At 54.6% G+C, this 17,604-nt stretch overlaps 1 protein-coding gene across 8 annotated transcripts in view; it reads right to left on the bottom strand.

Moving 5' to 3' along the window:
• Nucleotides 1–17,386, bottom strand: part of DNM2 (dynamin 2) — a 91,570-nt gene extending 74,184 nt beyond the window's left edge. For 4 of the 8 annotated variants that reach the window (XM_047095947.1, XM_047095941.1, XM_047095942.1 and 1 more), the window contains exon 1: nt 17,187–17,385. In XM_047095947.1, coding sequence (XP_046951903.1) covers nt 17,187–17,347 — 161 coding nt within the window. In that variant the 5' untranslated portion in view covers nt 17,348–17,385. Of the gene's footprint in view, nt 1–17,186 lie in introns of all 8 variants that reach the window. The other 4 variants (XM_047095946.1, XM_047095943.1, XM_047095945.1 and 1 more) reach the window with 2 other exon arrangements.
• Nucleotides 17,387–17,604: the final 218 nt, after the last annotated feature.

Genomic DNA, 17,604 nt, shown 5'->3' with positions numbered 1-17,604 from the left:
GAGCAACCCATGTGCCAACAAGGGAGCAAGTCCATCAACTATCTTTAAGATAAAAACCGCTGCAGGGGCACCTGGGTGGCTCAGCCGGTTAAGCCACCGACTCGTGATTTCGGCTCAGGTCAGGATCTCATGGTCATGAGATCGAGCCCTGTTCCGGGCTCAGCACTGACAGCACAGAGCCTGCTTGGGATTCTCTCTCTCTCTCCCTCACTCTCTGGCCCACCCTTGCTCACAAGTGTATGCACTCCCAAAATAAATATTTAAAATAAAACATTTAAGGGGCACCTGGGTGGCTCAGTCAGTTAAGGTCCGACTCCGGCTCAGGTCACAATCTCATGGTTTGTCGGTTCGAGGCTCACATCAGGCTCTCCAGGGCCAGCACAGAGTGTGCTTTGGATCCTATGTTCCCCTCCCTCTCTGCCCCTCCCCTGATCTCTCTCTCTCTCTCTCTCTCTCTCTCAAGTGCGCACATATGTACTCTCTCTCACTCTCAAAAATAAACATTTAAAAAAAATATAAGATAGGGGCGCCTGGGTGGTTCAGTCGGTTGGGTGTCCGACTTTGGCTCAGGTCATGATCTCGAGGTCAATGAGTTCGAGCCCTGCATCAGGCTCTGTGCTGACAGCTTAGAGCCTGGAGCCTGCTTCAGACTGTCTCCCTCTCTCTCTGCCCCTCCCCTGCCCACCCTCTCTCTGTTCTCTGTCTCTCAAAAATGAATAAACGTGAAAAAAAAATTTTTTTTAATTTTTTTTAAGACAAAACCACTGCCCACCCACACAAACCCTCCCAGAAAGGCTCAGGCCTGACTGTGGCCAGTCCTCATCCTGCCCTCCCACAGCCTCAGCCCCTCTGTGACCCTGACCTTAGTCACCACCTCCAGTTTTCTGTGTGCCTGGCTGGTGTGTACCTCCCCCACTGGGCCTAACTCCAAGGGGCAACCAACCGGGCAGGAGCCCAGGTTGTGGCGGGGCACACAGCAAGCTCAGCGGCCTCTGTGGAGTGAGGACCACTCGGTGGCTGAGACCCAAGGTTACTTTACCTGGAGACGGGTTTCTAGAGCATCGAATACACACCAGACACCATGCAAAGGGCTGGGGCACACCCAGGAACGAGGCCCCACCAACAGGGTGCTCACCTTCTACTGGGTGGTGGTGGACAATAAACCAAATACATAAAGAGAACAATGACAGGGAGGGACAAGTGCTTCCAAGAAAAATTAAGCAGGGCAGGAGGATGGAGTAACAGGGTGGAGGCATTTTAGCAGTGGGGCCAGGCAGGCCCTGTTGAGGAGGAGACATCTGACCACAGGCCTGATGGAGGTGACAGATGATCCATCAGGTTATCTCAAGGAAAAGAGCTTTCCAGGCAGAGAAAATGGCATGTGCAAAGGCCCTGAGGAGGGAATGTATTTCACATGTTTGAAGAACAGTGAGGACCCCAGTATAGACAAAACAGAACAAGTAAGGGAGAAATAGGGGCAGATGAGGGAGAGAGGGGAGAGAGGTGATGGAGCGGTAGGGGGGATGGGGGCGCAAGGAGATCATGCAGGGCCTTCGGGTGGTAGCGAAGACTTCAGTTTTCATACAGAGAGAACGAGAAGCCACGGTGGGTTCTGAGCAGAGGCAGAATATATTCTCAATAGGACCCCTCTACAGCCACTATAGGGAGAACGCCTGGGGTGGGCAGGGAGGGAGGTCGGAAGATACAAGACTTAGGAGGAGATAACCGCCCTTGTTCAGGTGGGCAGTGATGTTAGATAGAATAATACAGAGAGTGGGGCGCCTGGGTGGCCAGTCAGTTAAGCGTCCGACTCCTGGTTTTCGGCTCAGGTCACGATCTCGTGGTTTGTGAGTTCCGAGCCCCGCGTCAGGCTCTGCACTGTCAGTGTGGAGCCCGCTTGGGATTCGCTCTCTCCCTCTCTCTCTCTGTCCTTCCCCTGCTCATGCTCACTCTGTCTCAAAATAAATAAACTAAAAAAATTAAAAAAAAAAAAAAAAAAAAAAGAAGATACAGATAGAAATACTAATAGCAAAGCTCTCCATGTACCAAGATGGAGAATTTTTTTTCTTTTTGAGAAATCAACAAGCTGATTCTAAAACATATTATGTAAAGACAAAGGAACTAGACTAGCCAAAACAATTCTGAAAGCGAATAACAAAGGATTTAAAGACTTATTATAAAGTAATAAAGAAATGTGGTTTTGCCCAAAGGACAGACACACACATCAATGTTAGAAAATCGGGGCACCCGGGTTAAGTGCCCGACTCTTGATTTTGGCTCAGGTCATGATCTCACTGTTGTGGGATGGAGTCCCAAGTCAGGCTCAGCATCGGGCATGGAACCTACTTAAGATTCTCTCCCTCTCTAGGGGCGCCTGGGTGGCGCAGTCGGTTAAGCGTCCGACTTCAGCCAGGTCACGATCTCGCGGTCTGTGAGTTCGAGCCCCGCGTCAGGCTCGGAGCTGATGGCTCGGAGCCTGGACCCTGTTTCCGATTCTGTGTCTCCCTCTCTCTCTGCACCTCCCCCGTTCATGCTCTGTCTCTCTCTGTCCCAAAAATAAATTAAAAAAAAAAAAAAAAGATTCTCTCCCTCTCTTCTCTGCCCCTCTCCCACTCGCGTGCACGCGCTCTCTCTCTCTCACAAATAATAGTAATTAACATTAAGAAAGGAAGGAAGGAAGGAAGGAAGGAAGGAAGGAAGGAAGGAAGGAAAGAAAGAAAGAAAGAAAGAAAGAAAGAAAGAAAGAAAGAAAGAAAGAAAGAAAATAGAATCCAGAGGCGCTTGGGTGGCTCAGTCAGTTGAGTGTCCAACTCTTGATTTCGGCTCAGGTCATTATCCCAAGATCGTGAGCCCCGCGTCAGGTTCCATGCTTAGCGTGGAGCCTGCTTAAGATTCTCTCTCCCTTTTCCCCTCTTCCCTGCTCGCGTTCGCGGTCTCCCTCTAAAATAAAAAAAGAAAAGAAAAGAAAATAGAATCCAGAACGGACCCACGCCAATATGGCCCACTGACTTCTGACACAGGAACCTCAATGGAGAAAAGAAGGTCTTTTCAATAGACAATACTGACACAATTGGACATTCATACGCAAAGAAATAACCTCAGTTTATACCTCATAAATCATACAAAAATTAACTCGAAATGTCTCCTATTTATGAGTCACACAGAGACACGCACAAGAACGTTTCTATCAGCATTATTCATAATCACCAGGAACTGGAGACAACGCACTGTCCTTTAGTTGAATGGTTCAACAGACAGTGGCCCGGCCATACCATGAAGGACTCCTCCTCAGCAATAAAAAGGACTGAATGGCTCACTCATTCAGCCTAAATGGTGCTCCAACCTGTTATGCAGAATGAAACACGGCTCAAAAGCTACATGAGTCCATTTACACAAGAATCCGAAAAAGCCAAAACCATAGGACGGGGAACTCGGGCAAGGAGCAGGTGCCCGGGTGCAGGGGGCGGAGAGGAAGTGACCACAAAAGGGCACAGGGGGACTTCTGGGGGGCCTGGAAGGGTTCCATGTGTTGATCGTGGTGATGGTTACACACCTCTGCTGTTTGTCAAAGGAGAGCTATACAGTAAAAATGAGCAGGGCTTACGGTATGTAAATTATACCTCGAGGGTGGAAAACAAGCCAAATGGGCAAGCTCTCTATGTGCTGAGGATACACTAAGATCTCCAAGAAATGCTGTCAAGTAAGAATCTCCCTGCTCCCAACAGCGTGTAAAAGTGTGTATGGGGGAGGAGAGAATAAACACACGCGTGTCTGCTTCTGTTTGTACCGAGCCTGGGAGGGCACAGAGCAACCAGGAAGGGTGGTCAGCCGTGAGGGTGCCGGCTGTAGGGGCAGGCAGGTAGCAAGGCCTCTCTCTCCCTCTCCATCCTTTCTGGTATTTTTGAACTTGGTGCCATATTGAGCTTATTACCGATTAAAATTTTTTTTTAATGTTTATTCATTTTTTGATAGAGACAGAGCGTGAGCAGGGGCAGGGGAGGGCAGAGAGAGAGGGAAACAGAGAATCTGAAGCAGACTCCAGGCTCTGAACTCACAGCACAGAGACTGACGCCGGGCTCGAACTCATGACCACCGTGAGATCATCACCTGAGCCGAAGTCGGACGCTTAGCTGACAGAGCCACCCAGGCGCCCCGAACGTATTAACCAATTTAAACAATTATATTAAAAAGGACCTTTGGGGGCGCCTGGGTGGCGCAGTCGGTTAAGCGTCCGACTTCGGCCAGGTCACGATCTCGCGGTCCGTGAGTTTGAGCCCCGCGTCAGGCTCTGGGCTGATGGCTCGGAGCCTGGAGCCTGTTTCCGATTCTGTGTCTCCTTCTCTCTCTGCCCCTCCCCCGTTCATGCTCTGTCTCTCTCTGTCCCAAAAATAAATAAACGTTGAAAAAAAAAAAAATTTAAAAAGGACCTTTGGGGCGCCTGGGTGGCTCAGTCGGCTGAGCGCCTGACTCTTGGTTTCAGCTCAGGTCATGCTCTCACAGATGGTGAGTTCGAGCCCTGCATCGAGCTCACTGCTGGCAGTGCAGAGCCTGCTTTGGATCCTCTGTCCTCCTCGCCCGCTGACCCTTTCCCCCCCACTTGCTCAGGCGCACACGCGCTCTCTCTCTCTCTCTCTCAAAAAAAAAAAAGAAAGAAAAACTCAAAAACTATTAAAAAATTAAATAAAATAAAAAGAAACTTTGGTGCATCCAAAGCATAGTATATGAAAAGGAGAGAAAGAGTTAACTACCGTAGGGAGAGCTGATCGACACCACCTTAACCCAGACATCAAGGTCAACATCACCGTGATAAGACGTGTTGATAACATGAAGCCCAAATAGGATGTGGAGAGAAGGGTTTCTGGCTTCTGTGGTATTCTCCTCCCTACACCCAGAGTGCCAGTCTAATCATGGAAATCCCAGATAAACCCAAATTGAAGGCCATTCTATTAAATGCCAAAGGCATGAAAACCAAGGGAAGTCAGTGGTGCTGTGTCACCGACCAGCAAGATGGAGGAGGAGCGGCGACTCCAATGCAAAGTGGCACCCCAGGTGGGGTCCGGGGACAGGAAAAGGACATAAGGGGGGAAACTGGGGAAATCTGCAGAAAGTCTGCCTTTCCTTAGTGGTAACAATCTACCACAGTTAATGTCTCGGTGGTAAGAAACGTACAATGGTAAGGTAAGACGTAAGCACAGGGAAGGATGGGATACGGGAGCCCTCTGGGCTGTCTTTGCAACTTTGCCGTAAAACTTAAAAACTTGTTTATTTTCTGTAAATCAAAAACTGTTCCCAAATTAAAAAAAAAATATATGGGGCTCCTGGGTGGCTCGGTCGGTTGAGCAACCGACTTCGGCTCAGGTCATGATCTCACTGTCCGTGAGTTCGAGCCCCGTGTCGGGCTCTGTGCTGACAGCTCAGAGCCTAGAGCCTGTTTCAGATTCTATGTCTCCCTCTCTCTCTGCCCCTCCCCTATTCATGCTCTGTCTCTCTCTGTCTCAAAAATAAATAAACGTTGGGGCGCCTGGGTGACGCAGTCGGTTAAGCGTCCGACTTCAGCCAGGTCACGATCTCGCGGTCCGTGAGTTCGAGCCCCGCGTCAGGCTCTGGGCTGATGGCTCAGAGCCTGGAGCCTGTTTCCAATTCTGTGTCTCCCTCTCTCTCTGCCCCTCCCCCGTTCATGCTCTGTCTCTCTGTCCCAAAAATAAATAAACGTTGAAAAAAAAAATTTAAAAAAAAAAAATAAATAAACGTTAAAAAAATGTATTACAAATAAAACAAAGGCAAAAACTCCTCAAGACACTGAAGAGCAGGGACTTGGCATGAGGTGGACACATTATGGCAAGACTCTGGACTGTCACACATGAGCTCATAATGGTGTCGGGGAGAATGGGGAACATTTACGCACAGAAATGCAGAAAAAGGATCTGGCAAGAGCCACACACTGATGGACATGGTTCCCTACAAAGGGTAACAGGAACCTCTGCCTTTCTCTGCGCACGTCCGAAAGGAACGCGTTTTATTTTACAATGAACGAACCTTAAATTTAAAAAGAAAAGAAAAATCAAGCTGATGTGTCGTTGTCGGCCCAGTGCCAACAGAGCCTCCCCACCTCCGACGGCCACCTGCCCTGGGCTCCCCAGGGACCTGTGCCAGGCCCTGCCAGCAAGAGATGTCAGCGGGGCAGACGCCATAGAAGCCGGACTTCCGTCTAAACAGCTTCTACCCACGTGAAGGGAACTTAGTATTGCAAGACAAGACATGCCAACCCAAACCACAGGAAGCGTCCCTCCTCAAGCTGAGAGGACGGCTCACGGTCTATGGTCACAGCCCCCCAATCCTGACTGCTAGATCCCTAGCACTCCATCGCCCCCCCCCCCCCCCCCCAGGTAACAGAACCACGTTTGAAGGCATCTTCCTTAAAACCACTGGCTCCCTGGCCACAGGGCCAGCTGGGGGCCTCCTAGACAAGGAGGCTGTGACCCTCCAGAGGACCCTGTCCATCAGCACAGAACACAGAGGCCCCGTGGCCTGGGACAGACAGGGCTGTGTCCCACACCCACCACGGGGGCTTCCTCCAGGGCTGGCCTGGCCGTGCCAGGGTGTATCACCCAGCAGGCGGGTGTCACCCCAGCTGGGACAGTTCCTGCTCGCTTTGCTCGCCAGCCAGCCTGCCAGTCCCTAAGACTCTTGTCGCTGGGAAAATGCGTATCATGGAGCGGAGTCTCCAGGACGCCTCCTCCTACATCTGGGTGTGGGAGTGTCACCAGGGGCCTGGGGAGCTCTGCTGGCCGCTTGTCCACACCCCACGGGTCTGTGGTCTGAACAGGTTCAACTTTAGCCAAAGGAAGTCTCCCACTACAGAGCATCGGTTTTCCGTGCTGCAGCTCATGACCAGAATCCCCCCGAGTTTTAAGTTGGCCCGGGGAGGGGTCCGGCCCCGCGCGCTGGTATTTTTATGACATCTCCCCCTGGCTCCCTGTGGGAGGATGACCCCCTCGTGGCCTCCTTTCCGTGGTTCTGCTCTGGTCCAAGCGGGCACTCGGACAACCTGCCTTCAGACCTCGGGGCCCCGCAGCGAATGTGTTCAACCAGCACCCAGGCACACGGCAAGAATTAAATGGGTAGCACACCGGCAGCCCGGAGGGGCCTCAGTTGCCCCAGCCCAGGGTGGGGCCCCCTTACAGCTGGAGAAGCCAGAGCAGAGAGACATCCACGCTTGGCTGGCCTCAGGGTCTTAGCACAGCACTGTCATTACTCGGTGTCAACAGACAAATCACAGCCCTTCCTGTAAAGACAAGGTGCCTGCTTCTGTTCTCCCTAGAGCACCCCACGCCCTACCTCACCGCTGTGCGCCCCAGTGATGAGTCCTGGTGCGTCCTCCGGGCCCCTTCTCAATGAACGTCGTCTGTGCAGCGAAACGAATCCAATTCTGGTTTCTAGATATATCCATTCAACAAATATGCATGATCCTACTACACAGCAGGACAGCAATGAACACACAGACACAAACCCCTGCCCGTGAGAACCTCCCATTCTGGTGGGACAGAGAGTAAACTAATAATGAAAATAAGTTCAGGTGCTAATAAGAGCTCTGAAGAGGGGCGCCTGGGTGGCTCCATCAGTTAAGCATCTGACTTTTTTTTTGGGGGGGGTGGGCGGGGTGGGGGGGGGGAGGGGCAGAGAGAGAGGGAGAGAGAGAGAATCCCAAGCTGTTTCTGCGCCGTCAACACTGAGCCTGATGCAGGGCTTGAACTCACCAACCATGAGATCACGGCCTGAGCTGAAATCAAGAGTCGGATACAACCGACTGAGCCACCCAGGCGCCCCTGCGACCAGCTTTTGATTTCAGCTCAGGTCACGATCTCATGGTCCGTGAGTTGGAGCCCCCTCTGCACTGAAAGTACGGAGCCTGCTTGGGATTCTCTGTCTCTCTCTCAAATAAATAAACATTAAAAAGAAAAAGAGCTCTGAAGAAAACACATCAGGGCAGGGGTCTGAGGGAGTGCCAGGCCCCGTGTGAGCCGGGGTAGGTAAGGGACCGCCTGGCACAGAGATGAGGTTTCAGCAGGGACCCAAGAAGACAGGGGCAGCACAGGTCACGCATAACTCTGGACACAGAGGAGATGTGACTGAAGGCAGAGAAAGGCCACAGGGGAGAGTAAGCCCGGGGGGTCTGGGGAGCAGGCCGCGTGGCCAGAGGGGTGAAGGAGGAGAGAATGGCAGGAGGTGAGGGCAGGCGGTGACAGGGGCCGCGAGAGAAGTCAGGCTTTTACCCCAAGTGAGGTGGGAGCCAGGGAGGGTCGTGTGCAGAGGAGGGCCGTGCCCTAACTCGGGTCCACAGGCACCCAGTGGGGGTGGGGGGCGGGGGCAGGAGCCGAGAAGGCAGGATGGAGACGACCACTCCGGTTCAGGACGTGCTGACGTGGGGGCACCGGGGAGGAACCCCCGACCAGCCCCACGCCAACCCCAGCGAAGCAGCCGCTTGCGGCGTCTTGGCCGCCGCAGCCGGGAAGGTGAGGACCGCACACGCGGAGCTGCCACCGTCCCGCATCCTCCCCTCCCGCCTTCTCCACAGGCGTGCCGCGTCCGTGGGCAAATCCCGGGACTAGGCGACTAGGAGGAGGCTCGACACCGGCCACCGAGAAGCTGGTCTGTGTACCATGAGCACCACGCAGCCGTGAAGAAGGGAGGATCACGGGGGGCACTTGGGATGCGCACCGGCTCACGTACGGACGGGCCGGATCACTATATTCTACACCTGAAACCAGCATAACGCTGTATGCTAACCTACTGGAAATTAAAATTAGAACAGGAAAAGGAAAGGAAAGGGCCTACGAATAACAGGGCCCGAGCCGGGACCCACAACCAGGCAGGAGGGGCACAAAGGTACAAATGGAGCGGTCGCCGGTCTGCTCCACGCCAGCTCCTGCCCGCCCTCCTCACCTCGACAGAAAGACCTACTGCCTCATCCAGGAAGCACTCCCTGACCACCACTCCGGCCCAAAGCTCCCCATCAGAACCTCTGTCTTCCACGTGCCTCCCTCCCACTCTCACTGTGCGGAGAAGCAGAAGAGAGGACAAGAACCTCTTGGGGCTCACTCGTGGCAGCACCCCCAACCAAACCCAGCCCCTGCTGCTTGCTCTGGTGGCCCCATTCTCCGCTGGAGACAGATGCTGGGTGAAGGAACAGTGGGCAGGCACGGGGACTTGGAGGCCTCCACCTGCCTGCCCCACCCCTGCCCCTCAGCCGCCTCATCCGTAAAATGGAACCGACCCGAAATGACCCCCAGACAGCGCTCAGTGTCGCGCTCACACGCGAGTGCATCAAAGACGCGGGAGGTCCATTCGGTGTGGGACAAAAAGACCAGAGCCACCCCGATTGCCACTGAAGGAGGCCCATCAAGCAACTGAGGGGTGCACCCGGCCCCACAAGGACCCAAGGAAGGTCTGGATTATTCCTCCACACCTGGCCTGGTTCCAGAAATCTCTGAGGTCACTCTGAGGTACAGACATCGCAGGAGGAGTGAAAACCAACTTGATGAAGCTGGGCCAAGGGTCAAGGGTGCTACTCTAGGTACGGGCCAACAGGCCCAGTGGGGGAGGCCTCCTGAGAAAGTTTGAGGCTCTGGGTTAGGTTTGGCCCCCTGCAGCCCCAGCATCCTTGGGCCAGCCTCTCTGACTCAGTTTCCTCACCAGTAAGCAGCGATCAAGTACGGGCCTCAAAGCGAGTAAGGTGCCTTGCCCTGAGGCCCCAGCGTCGATCATGGCACACAGAGGACGCTGTCATTTCTCATCAGGACAGTCACAGCAACTGCCGCTTGGTCCCTTTCCTCCGTTCCTTACCCCTCTGGGGGCGGTGGGGAGGGGAGGGGGGCAGGAAACTCCAACACAGCAAGACCTCTGGGATGTGTTAAGTGGTTGGAAAGCAAGTTGCCAAGCCACGTAAGTGGGGTGGCCCCAGTTCTAGAAAGCAGATACGCTGAAAAAGAACCAACTGCTGGCAGTGCCATATATTCGCCCCGGCAAGGACACCTGGACACAAATACGCAAGAAGGGTCTGGCAGGATCCACCCCAACCTGACCATGGCGTTCCCACGTGGAGCCAGGAGGGCGGGGCAGGGCTGGCGGGGCGTTCTTCCCCATCGGTCAGTTTCCCTCTGCACAAGAACAGGGTCTTTGGTGTTCTACTTGCATAATTCAAATGCAGGGAGAGTAGGCCTCCCATGGGCACTTTCCCGACCCTCACATGCCTCCTGGGTCTCACCTCCGCCTCAGTCCCTTTTCTAAGAGGACAGCAGGTACACGGCAGGCCGGTACGTGAAGCCCTCTGTTCGTGCCCTTCCCTCTGCCTGGGACACCGTTCCCTGGGGTCTTGGAGGGGCTGGCTCCATCTCGGGGCACCCGCTGACCACCTGTCTGAAGCAGCCTCCACCCCGCCACTCTCTCCCTCCCCCTACCATTTTCGCTGCACTTCGCCTTCAGAAAGCAGTTCATTTAACCTTTCACCCGATCTCTGCCCTTCTTGGTGCCGGCCGGGTTCCGACCACCTGGCCCGGCAGGTGCCACTGAAGGCGTGCCAGCCGGGCACACAGCTAACAACCTCGAAGGGTGCCGAAAGCCAGAAGCTGCTCGCTCCGTCACCTCGGCCCCATCCACAGACACAAGTGCCACAGCGTCCACTATTCACTCCACGCCTTGCCATCCCTGACGTCCCCGAGCATCTGGCTCTGGGGGACACAGTCCCAGCCAGAGGCCCGGCTCCTGAGCTCCTCCCTGTGTGACTTCGAGTCAGTTCCCCTCTCCGGCCTCAGTTTCTTCACCTATAAAGCAAGGGTGCTAAGAGCAGCACCCCAGGGCTGCTGGGACTGCATGGTCCAGTGTCCCCAGGGTACGGCACAGAGTGATTCTCCACAAACATCACCTCTTACTGTGTCATAAACATCCAGCCGTGACTGCAAGAGGGAAAGCCCCCAGCACCCAGCAGAGGCCTCCCTGCCGACACGAACAGGAACCCAGAACGCACCCAGAAGCAGGAGTCTTTTCTCTCCAGCGCCTTCTTGCTTCAGAGGCAAGGCAATTTTTTCCTTTTATTCAGATCGTAGCGAATGCCCTATAAATATCTCGTTATTGGCTTGCATTTTCCCAGAGCTTTCACACAATAAGGGCTTAATTACAGCATGTGGTTAGCAACCCCAGTAAATTAAGGGTTAGCCGATGTTCCGATTTTTTTCTGCAATCGAGGGCCCTGTAATTTCGGCATTTGCATTCAAATCTGGGCAGAAGCTTGGCAGACGTGGCCCTGATCCAAATGCAAACACCTGGAGAGACACATGGCTCCATTCCAAACAGCCCCTCCCGCGACCGGTGCCTCTGAACACTCTGAAATCCGGAGCCGTCCACAAGGTCGTCCCCTGCCCCTCACCCGGAAACGACCGGCTTACGACCGGGGGATTTCAATCTGTGTACCTAGCGAGGGCCATTATCCCTGGACAAATAACTCTGCAAAGATACTCGGCGGCCCAGATCTGAGCTTTGGAGAAATCGGTCTCCTGGGCTGGAAACATAATGCCAGCAAGCAAAACCCAACCAAGAACGACACAGGCAGACAACCCACATGTGGAGTTCGGGAGGCGTATCTCTTCCCTGGCGTTATACTCCGAGACTACAACCGCTTAGAACAAGAGGAGATCACACTTCCCCTGGGTCTGGAAACGAACAGGTCTTACACAGCTTTCTGGGTCGTTAAATCCTCTTCTAGATCATTCTGAGTAGCTGTTTCCGAGCTGGCTGTCCGACGCACTGTTTGTCTAACTAATCCGCTACTGTCGGGCATTTCTGCTCCCAATCTCCCACCAGCATCCACTAAATGAGCATCAGTAACTCTCACAGCCAAATATTTGTCCGCAGCCACCATTTCCACCTAGAAACACAGCAGTAACAGGCTCCCGCCAGCATTTCAGGGTCTGGCTCACTGGCTAGTTCCGGTTACATGCTCAGAGCTAAAGCCAGAATGATGCCCGCCTGCACGGAGAGGCACTCACTCAGTGTTTGGGCTAAAATAAGTTGCTTTGGAAAAATAAAAAGTAAAAAAACAAAACAAAACAAAACAAAACAAAACAAAACAAAACAAAATAAAATAAAATAAAATACAGTAAGGTGCTTTGGGGATGCCCGGGTGGCTCAGTTGGTTAAACGTCCGACTCTTTGTTTCAGCTCGGGTCATGATTTCATGGTTTGTGAGTTCGAGCCCCACATCGGGCTCCATCCGGACAGTGCGGAGCCTGCTTGGGATTCTCTCTCCCCGTGCCTTCCTCCCCCCCCCCCTCAAAAATAAATAAATAAACTTTTAAAAAATTTTATAAAATGAGGTGGGTTTTATATTAACAAGGTAATTACGAATTCCGTTTCTTTACGGAAAAAGAGTCCTCACACCCAGGGCTTTTACAAGTCACAGGGATCTCCTGTTTCACAAGGGTTAGCTCATTTGCGCCTCAGCCCGCTCCCAGGAGAGAGGGAACATCGTGATCCCCATTTTCCAGACGAGGGAACTGAGGCCCGGACAAGTGAGGTCATTCGGCCAATGTGTGGCCGCGCAGGGACAGCCACATTCCCCCGGGCACCTCCAGGACTCTCCCCCATTCAGGCTGACCCAGGTACTACAGACCACCCAGGCAAAGCAACTTTAGGTACGCACCAAAAGAGAAACGGCGGAAAACAGCAGCTTTCACCTGCAAGGTCCCCGAAGGGACAAACCAGCCCAAGCGGCGGACCACCACGTGCCTATACCCCTCAGCCTGGCAGGGACCTGAGGTGCCAACAGTCACCTGACAAGCATTCGTCCGGCACCCACCGTGTGCCAGACAGCAGTCCCGTGGTGTAGCCATGTCTCCTGGAGGGACCCATCACCAAAGATCAAATGGAAATGTAGCCAGAGACGGTAGAGGCCCATGGGGCAGCTGATTGTCGCTAAAAGAAAAATGGCACTAGGTCATTTGTGAGTTGGCGGCTGGGTCCCGCTCACTGAGATAATCCAGGTAAAGCTGAAAACCAAAGGCGAGGGCCCTCAGCTTGCCCAGGACCAGGTCCGCAATGGAACCACCACAGCCGTCCCTCTGCTCAGAGCCCTCCCTGGCCCCCACTGGCCCCCAGTCCCTGCTAACCTTATCTCCCCCAACTCTCTTGCTATACTGGCCTCCAGGCACACCTTCACCTCAGGGTCTTTGCACTGGCTGTTCCCACAGCCTGGGATGCTCCCCCAGCAAATCTCCACTGGTGGCTCCCCCCACCTCCTTAAGTCTCTACTCAGATGTCACTTTCCTAAGGAGGCCTTCCTTCCCTGACACCCCCATTTAAAACCCTCACCTCCCCCTGCCCTCTCCCTGAGCCTGCTTTTCTTTTCCTTAACAGCTTTCAACTTCAGGCCTGTTTCTTCCTTATCGGCCCCCTGCTGGAAGGCCAGCTCCCCCGGGGTGGGGGTTTTGGTATCTTGCTCAGGGCTGTGTCCATAGCCACAGAACAGGGCCCCCGGCAAGGACACAGAGTGTTTAGAAAACATTTTTCAAGAACAAATGAAACCTGCACAGCGCTTTAAGCACTTTTCCCGTGCTAGACACCCTTCCAAGCCATTTAGTCCTCACTCCACCCTCAAGGACAGGCACCAGGTGACTTCACCTGCCCTACGAGATGAAACACACCCAACTTATAAGGCAAGGGGCTTATAAGTGGACGCTGTTAACAGCCCCAACTCCCAGCTGGGGATACTGAGGCTCAAAGAGGAAAGGCTCACAGGAACAAGCCCAGGCCTGGGGGATTCTCAGCTGGAGGCCTCAACCTCAGCCTCCTCCTGTTCTTCTCCCAAGGAAAAATTTCTCAAGTTCCTCCCTCCATTTAGCTGCGGAGGCTCAACGACCAGGGTCACCAGAGAGGCTCATCCTCCCCGCTCCTTAGGGCCACATGCTGTTACAGGGCAGACAAGCCAAGGGTCTGAAACTCAAAAGTTTCTAGGGCCAGGAGTCTCCAGGCAAATGTAAAACGAGCCTGGGCGAGTACTAGGGAGTAGTGGGGAGTGGGGCAGCACACGTGGCCACTCCTGATCTGACATGGCAGCCGGTGGCTGCTGCTTCTGAGATCCAGGCACTTGGTGCCAAGCAAGTCTCAGGCCCAGGAAGGCCAGAATATGACGACTAAAACGACAGCTGCCATGGGTATAGGGTCAATGCACTCAACACATGTTAACTCACACAGTCGGCCCGGAGTGCCTGGTAGTTATCACCCCATTTTACGGAAAAGGAACCTGAGTCCACTTGGCCAAAGTCACACAGGCAAACACGATGAAGCCTGGCCTAAGGCCCAGGGCCCGTGTTATTACACCACTAAACTCTGAGGCTCTTTGGGTGTTTGCTAAGCATTGCAAAAACCTGAATTTTGATGCAAAATTTAAATGTTGGTAGCTAATTAAGAACAAAGTATTTTAAACACCATGCAGGTGAAACAAAAGACCAGCAAGCAGGCTTCAGCCCCCAGGGCCACTGATCTGCAACCCGGTACAGGCTGAGTTGGTACAGGCTGAGCTATCTCGCTTGGACCACAGTCTTAGAAAACCAACAAGGAGGAGGCAATGAAACAGAGCAGCCCGTGCTGACCCCCTGGGAACAGGCCCTGGAACTACTCTCTCATTTGTTCTTTGAAACTAGCCAAGATGTCATCTGTAAAGGTCTACAACGCAAAGAAGGAAACAGGTCCTCAGCTGCAACAGTTTGGCCAAACTCACAAGAAGGAGGAGTGGGATTCAAAGCGAGGGCCAGCCCGCTGTCCCCCTGTGGCAAGGCTTGGTAGCTAAGAAACCTTACCCACACTCCGGAAAGAAAAAGAAGTTAGCTCCGTTTGAGCAACCCATAACCGAGAAGCTTTTTTAAAACTTTGGCTCTCAGGCCCTGAACTAATGCTCTTAACGATCAAGGTCACATTGCAGGCTTCTGGGAGAAGGTCGCCACAGGAGCCAGCTCGGTACTAGATGGCTGGGTGGGTGGATAAGAGAGAAAGGCCAGGGGCAGAGACACTGAGGAGAGGCGGGCAGGGAAGAGAGACCTAAGGTCCCCAACACAGAGCCCCCAATTCCTCACTGAACAGCTCTGAGCAAGAGGGCTCAGCTGAGCCTCAGTTGTCTGCTCTGTAAAATGGGACCATAGCAGTGTCAGCCTCAGAAGGCTTAAATGCAGTCCAGTGCATAACTTGAAAGCACTTTAATTCTGATTAGTGTTTGCTGCTGATATGGGAGGGACCAGCATGGTGAATAACAGCCTGGCCGTGCCGACCTACCGTGTGCCAGGCACTGTGCTAAGTAAGCACTTTCAACAAATCAGGTCACTGCAGAATGGCAAGTTGAGGGACCATCACCCTGTTTTTAGGGGGGGAAGAACTGAGGCTCAGAGAGGCCAGACAACCTGTGCGAGGAGGTCACCAGGCAAATGAAACAGACAGAACTTTGCTGTGTGTCCAGTTAAAGCCTGGGCGGACAGGCAGGAAAATAACCATGCAAAGGGGCCCACAGCCCAGCCCAAGGCCCAGCCCCGGCCCAGCTGACCCCAGGTCCACACCTTTCCGCCACAGTGGACAACAGGCAAGGTGCCAGAGACAAAGCAGCAAAGGAGGAAATTCATGCCGCTGAGAGCAAAGCTCCAGGCCTCTGGGAAGGCAGGGTGGGGCTGGGCACCACTGAGCACTAGCCTGGTGCCCTTGGGCCAAGGATGAGGCTTTTCTGAGCCTTCCTGCTCGTGTCTAAGGTGGGGTAACAGAACCTCCACCCCTCTCACTCCCTGTGGGATCCGAGAGGCTGACAAACTGAACTCAGCCTGGAGCCTTCGAGATGAACATTAACCCTTACTGCAGATAACAACAACAACAACAACGATGATGATATGATGACTGGGATGTTATCATTTGGCAGCCACAGGCACAAATGGAGCCGTTCCCAGAATGGAGAAGTGACAGCCCATCTGGGAGGCAGAAGGGCAAGAGGCGGGGGAAGGGAGAAGAAAGAACCAAACACCCCTGGAGGGCTCACTGCCAGTTCTCATTCATCAGCAGCTTCCTGAATCCGGGCGAAGAGTGGAGTTTGCCCACTGGATAGATGAGCACACCGAGGCTTCTCAGGGCTGCCCAAAGGCCTGATCAGGCTCCAAAGAGGGCCCCCAATTTGCAGACTTTTGCTTGGGAGCTGACCCCAAGAGCACCCTGACAAGGGCCAGGAAAGAATCCTGCAGAAAGTACCCCCTCCCAGGGTCCTACTTCCAACCGATAGGGGAGTTCAAGTTTCATCCTTCAGCTCCCTTGTTCCCAGCATGCTCCCAGCCCAGCCCACCCCACCCAGGACTACAGAGATGGGGCCAGACAGTGGGGAACTGCCAGGGCACTGATGGGCAGACTAACATAAGGACGGACACCCGGACAGACAGACAAAGGGATCCGTTTGGGAGAGAAGCCAGCGTTTGCCAGGGACCAAGCTTTAGAGTTAGCCTGGGAGAACCAGACAACAGAGTCCCCTAGGGTACGGCCAGTCAGACGGCAGAGGCCAGCCAGGGTAACCCAACAGAGGGATGGCTAAGTCTGCGAGCGGCACGGACAGGCGGCCAGACAGCACAGGTCACCCTAGACAGCTAGCCAGGCAGCAGGGGGCTGCCCTGAGGGACTGGACAGATGGACAGCCAAATGGTAGTGGCAAGGAGTTCTATCGAGGACAGAGACAGCCAACCAGACGGCATGGACTGCTCCAGATACATGAACAGCCAGCCAGACCGCAGGGGTCGAAGCAATAGGTACCTAGCTGGCAGGTTTCGGACAGACACAGAGAGAAGGGGGACCTAACCCTGACCCACAGGCAACCAGATGGTAGAATTCAGCCACGAAAGCTGGGGATCTGAGAGTCGGCGACGGTCCACCGCATTTCCTGCCCCCCCCCCCCGTCGGCGAAACGCCCCCAAGAGTCTGAGCCGGCTCCGCAGCCCCTGCAGGAAGCCCTCCGCCCAGGGCGTCCCACAGAGCCCGCCTCCCTGTCCCCGTCCCCGTCGCGGGCACGCAAGCGCCGCAGTTACGCCGGCTGCGCAGGGCGCGCCATTCCCGGTCCGCCCTCCGCGCCCTAGGCCGCCGCCCGCCCGCCCGCCGCCGCCGCCGCCGCCGCGCTCGCTCACCGGCCTACGAAGTTCTCGAGCACGGAGCTCTTGCCGGCGCTCTGGCCGCCCACCACGGCGATCTGAGGCAGGTCCAGGTGGCAGCTCTGGCCGATGGAGCTGAAAGCGTCCTGCAGCTTGTTGACCAGCGGGATCAGCTCTTCCATCCCGCGGTTGCCCATGGCGCCGGCGGCCCCGGCCCGAGCGCCCCGCGCTCCCCGCCTGCCCCCGGCCCTTAACGACGCGGCCCCGCGGCGTCCGCGGCCGTTGCTCCCCGCCCGCCCGGGCCTCGGCGCGACGCCCGCTCCCGGCTCGGCCTCACAGTCGCCGCCTCATCCGGTTCTCAGACGACACCCGACCCGAGCGACCTCCCGCCCGGGCCCGGGGGCTGCGCCCAAAGCCCTCACACTTCCCCCGATTGGTCGGTCGCGTTGCCACT

This window comes from Lynx rufus, unplaced genomic scaffold, assembly GCF_022079265.1.
Source record: "Lynx rufus isolate CCGP_SWC_20201006 ecotype Redwood Valley unplaced genomic scaffold, mLynRuf1.p SCAF_4, whole genome shotgun sequence".
In the NCBI taxonomy this organism is placed as follows: Eukaryota; Metazoa; Chordata; class Mammalia; order Carnivora; family Felidae; genus Lynx; species Lynx rufus.
The sequence above is the reverse complement of the archived record's forward strand: the minus strand, read 5'-3'. Positions and strand labels throughout refer to the sequence as shown.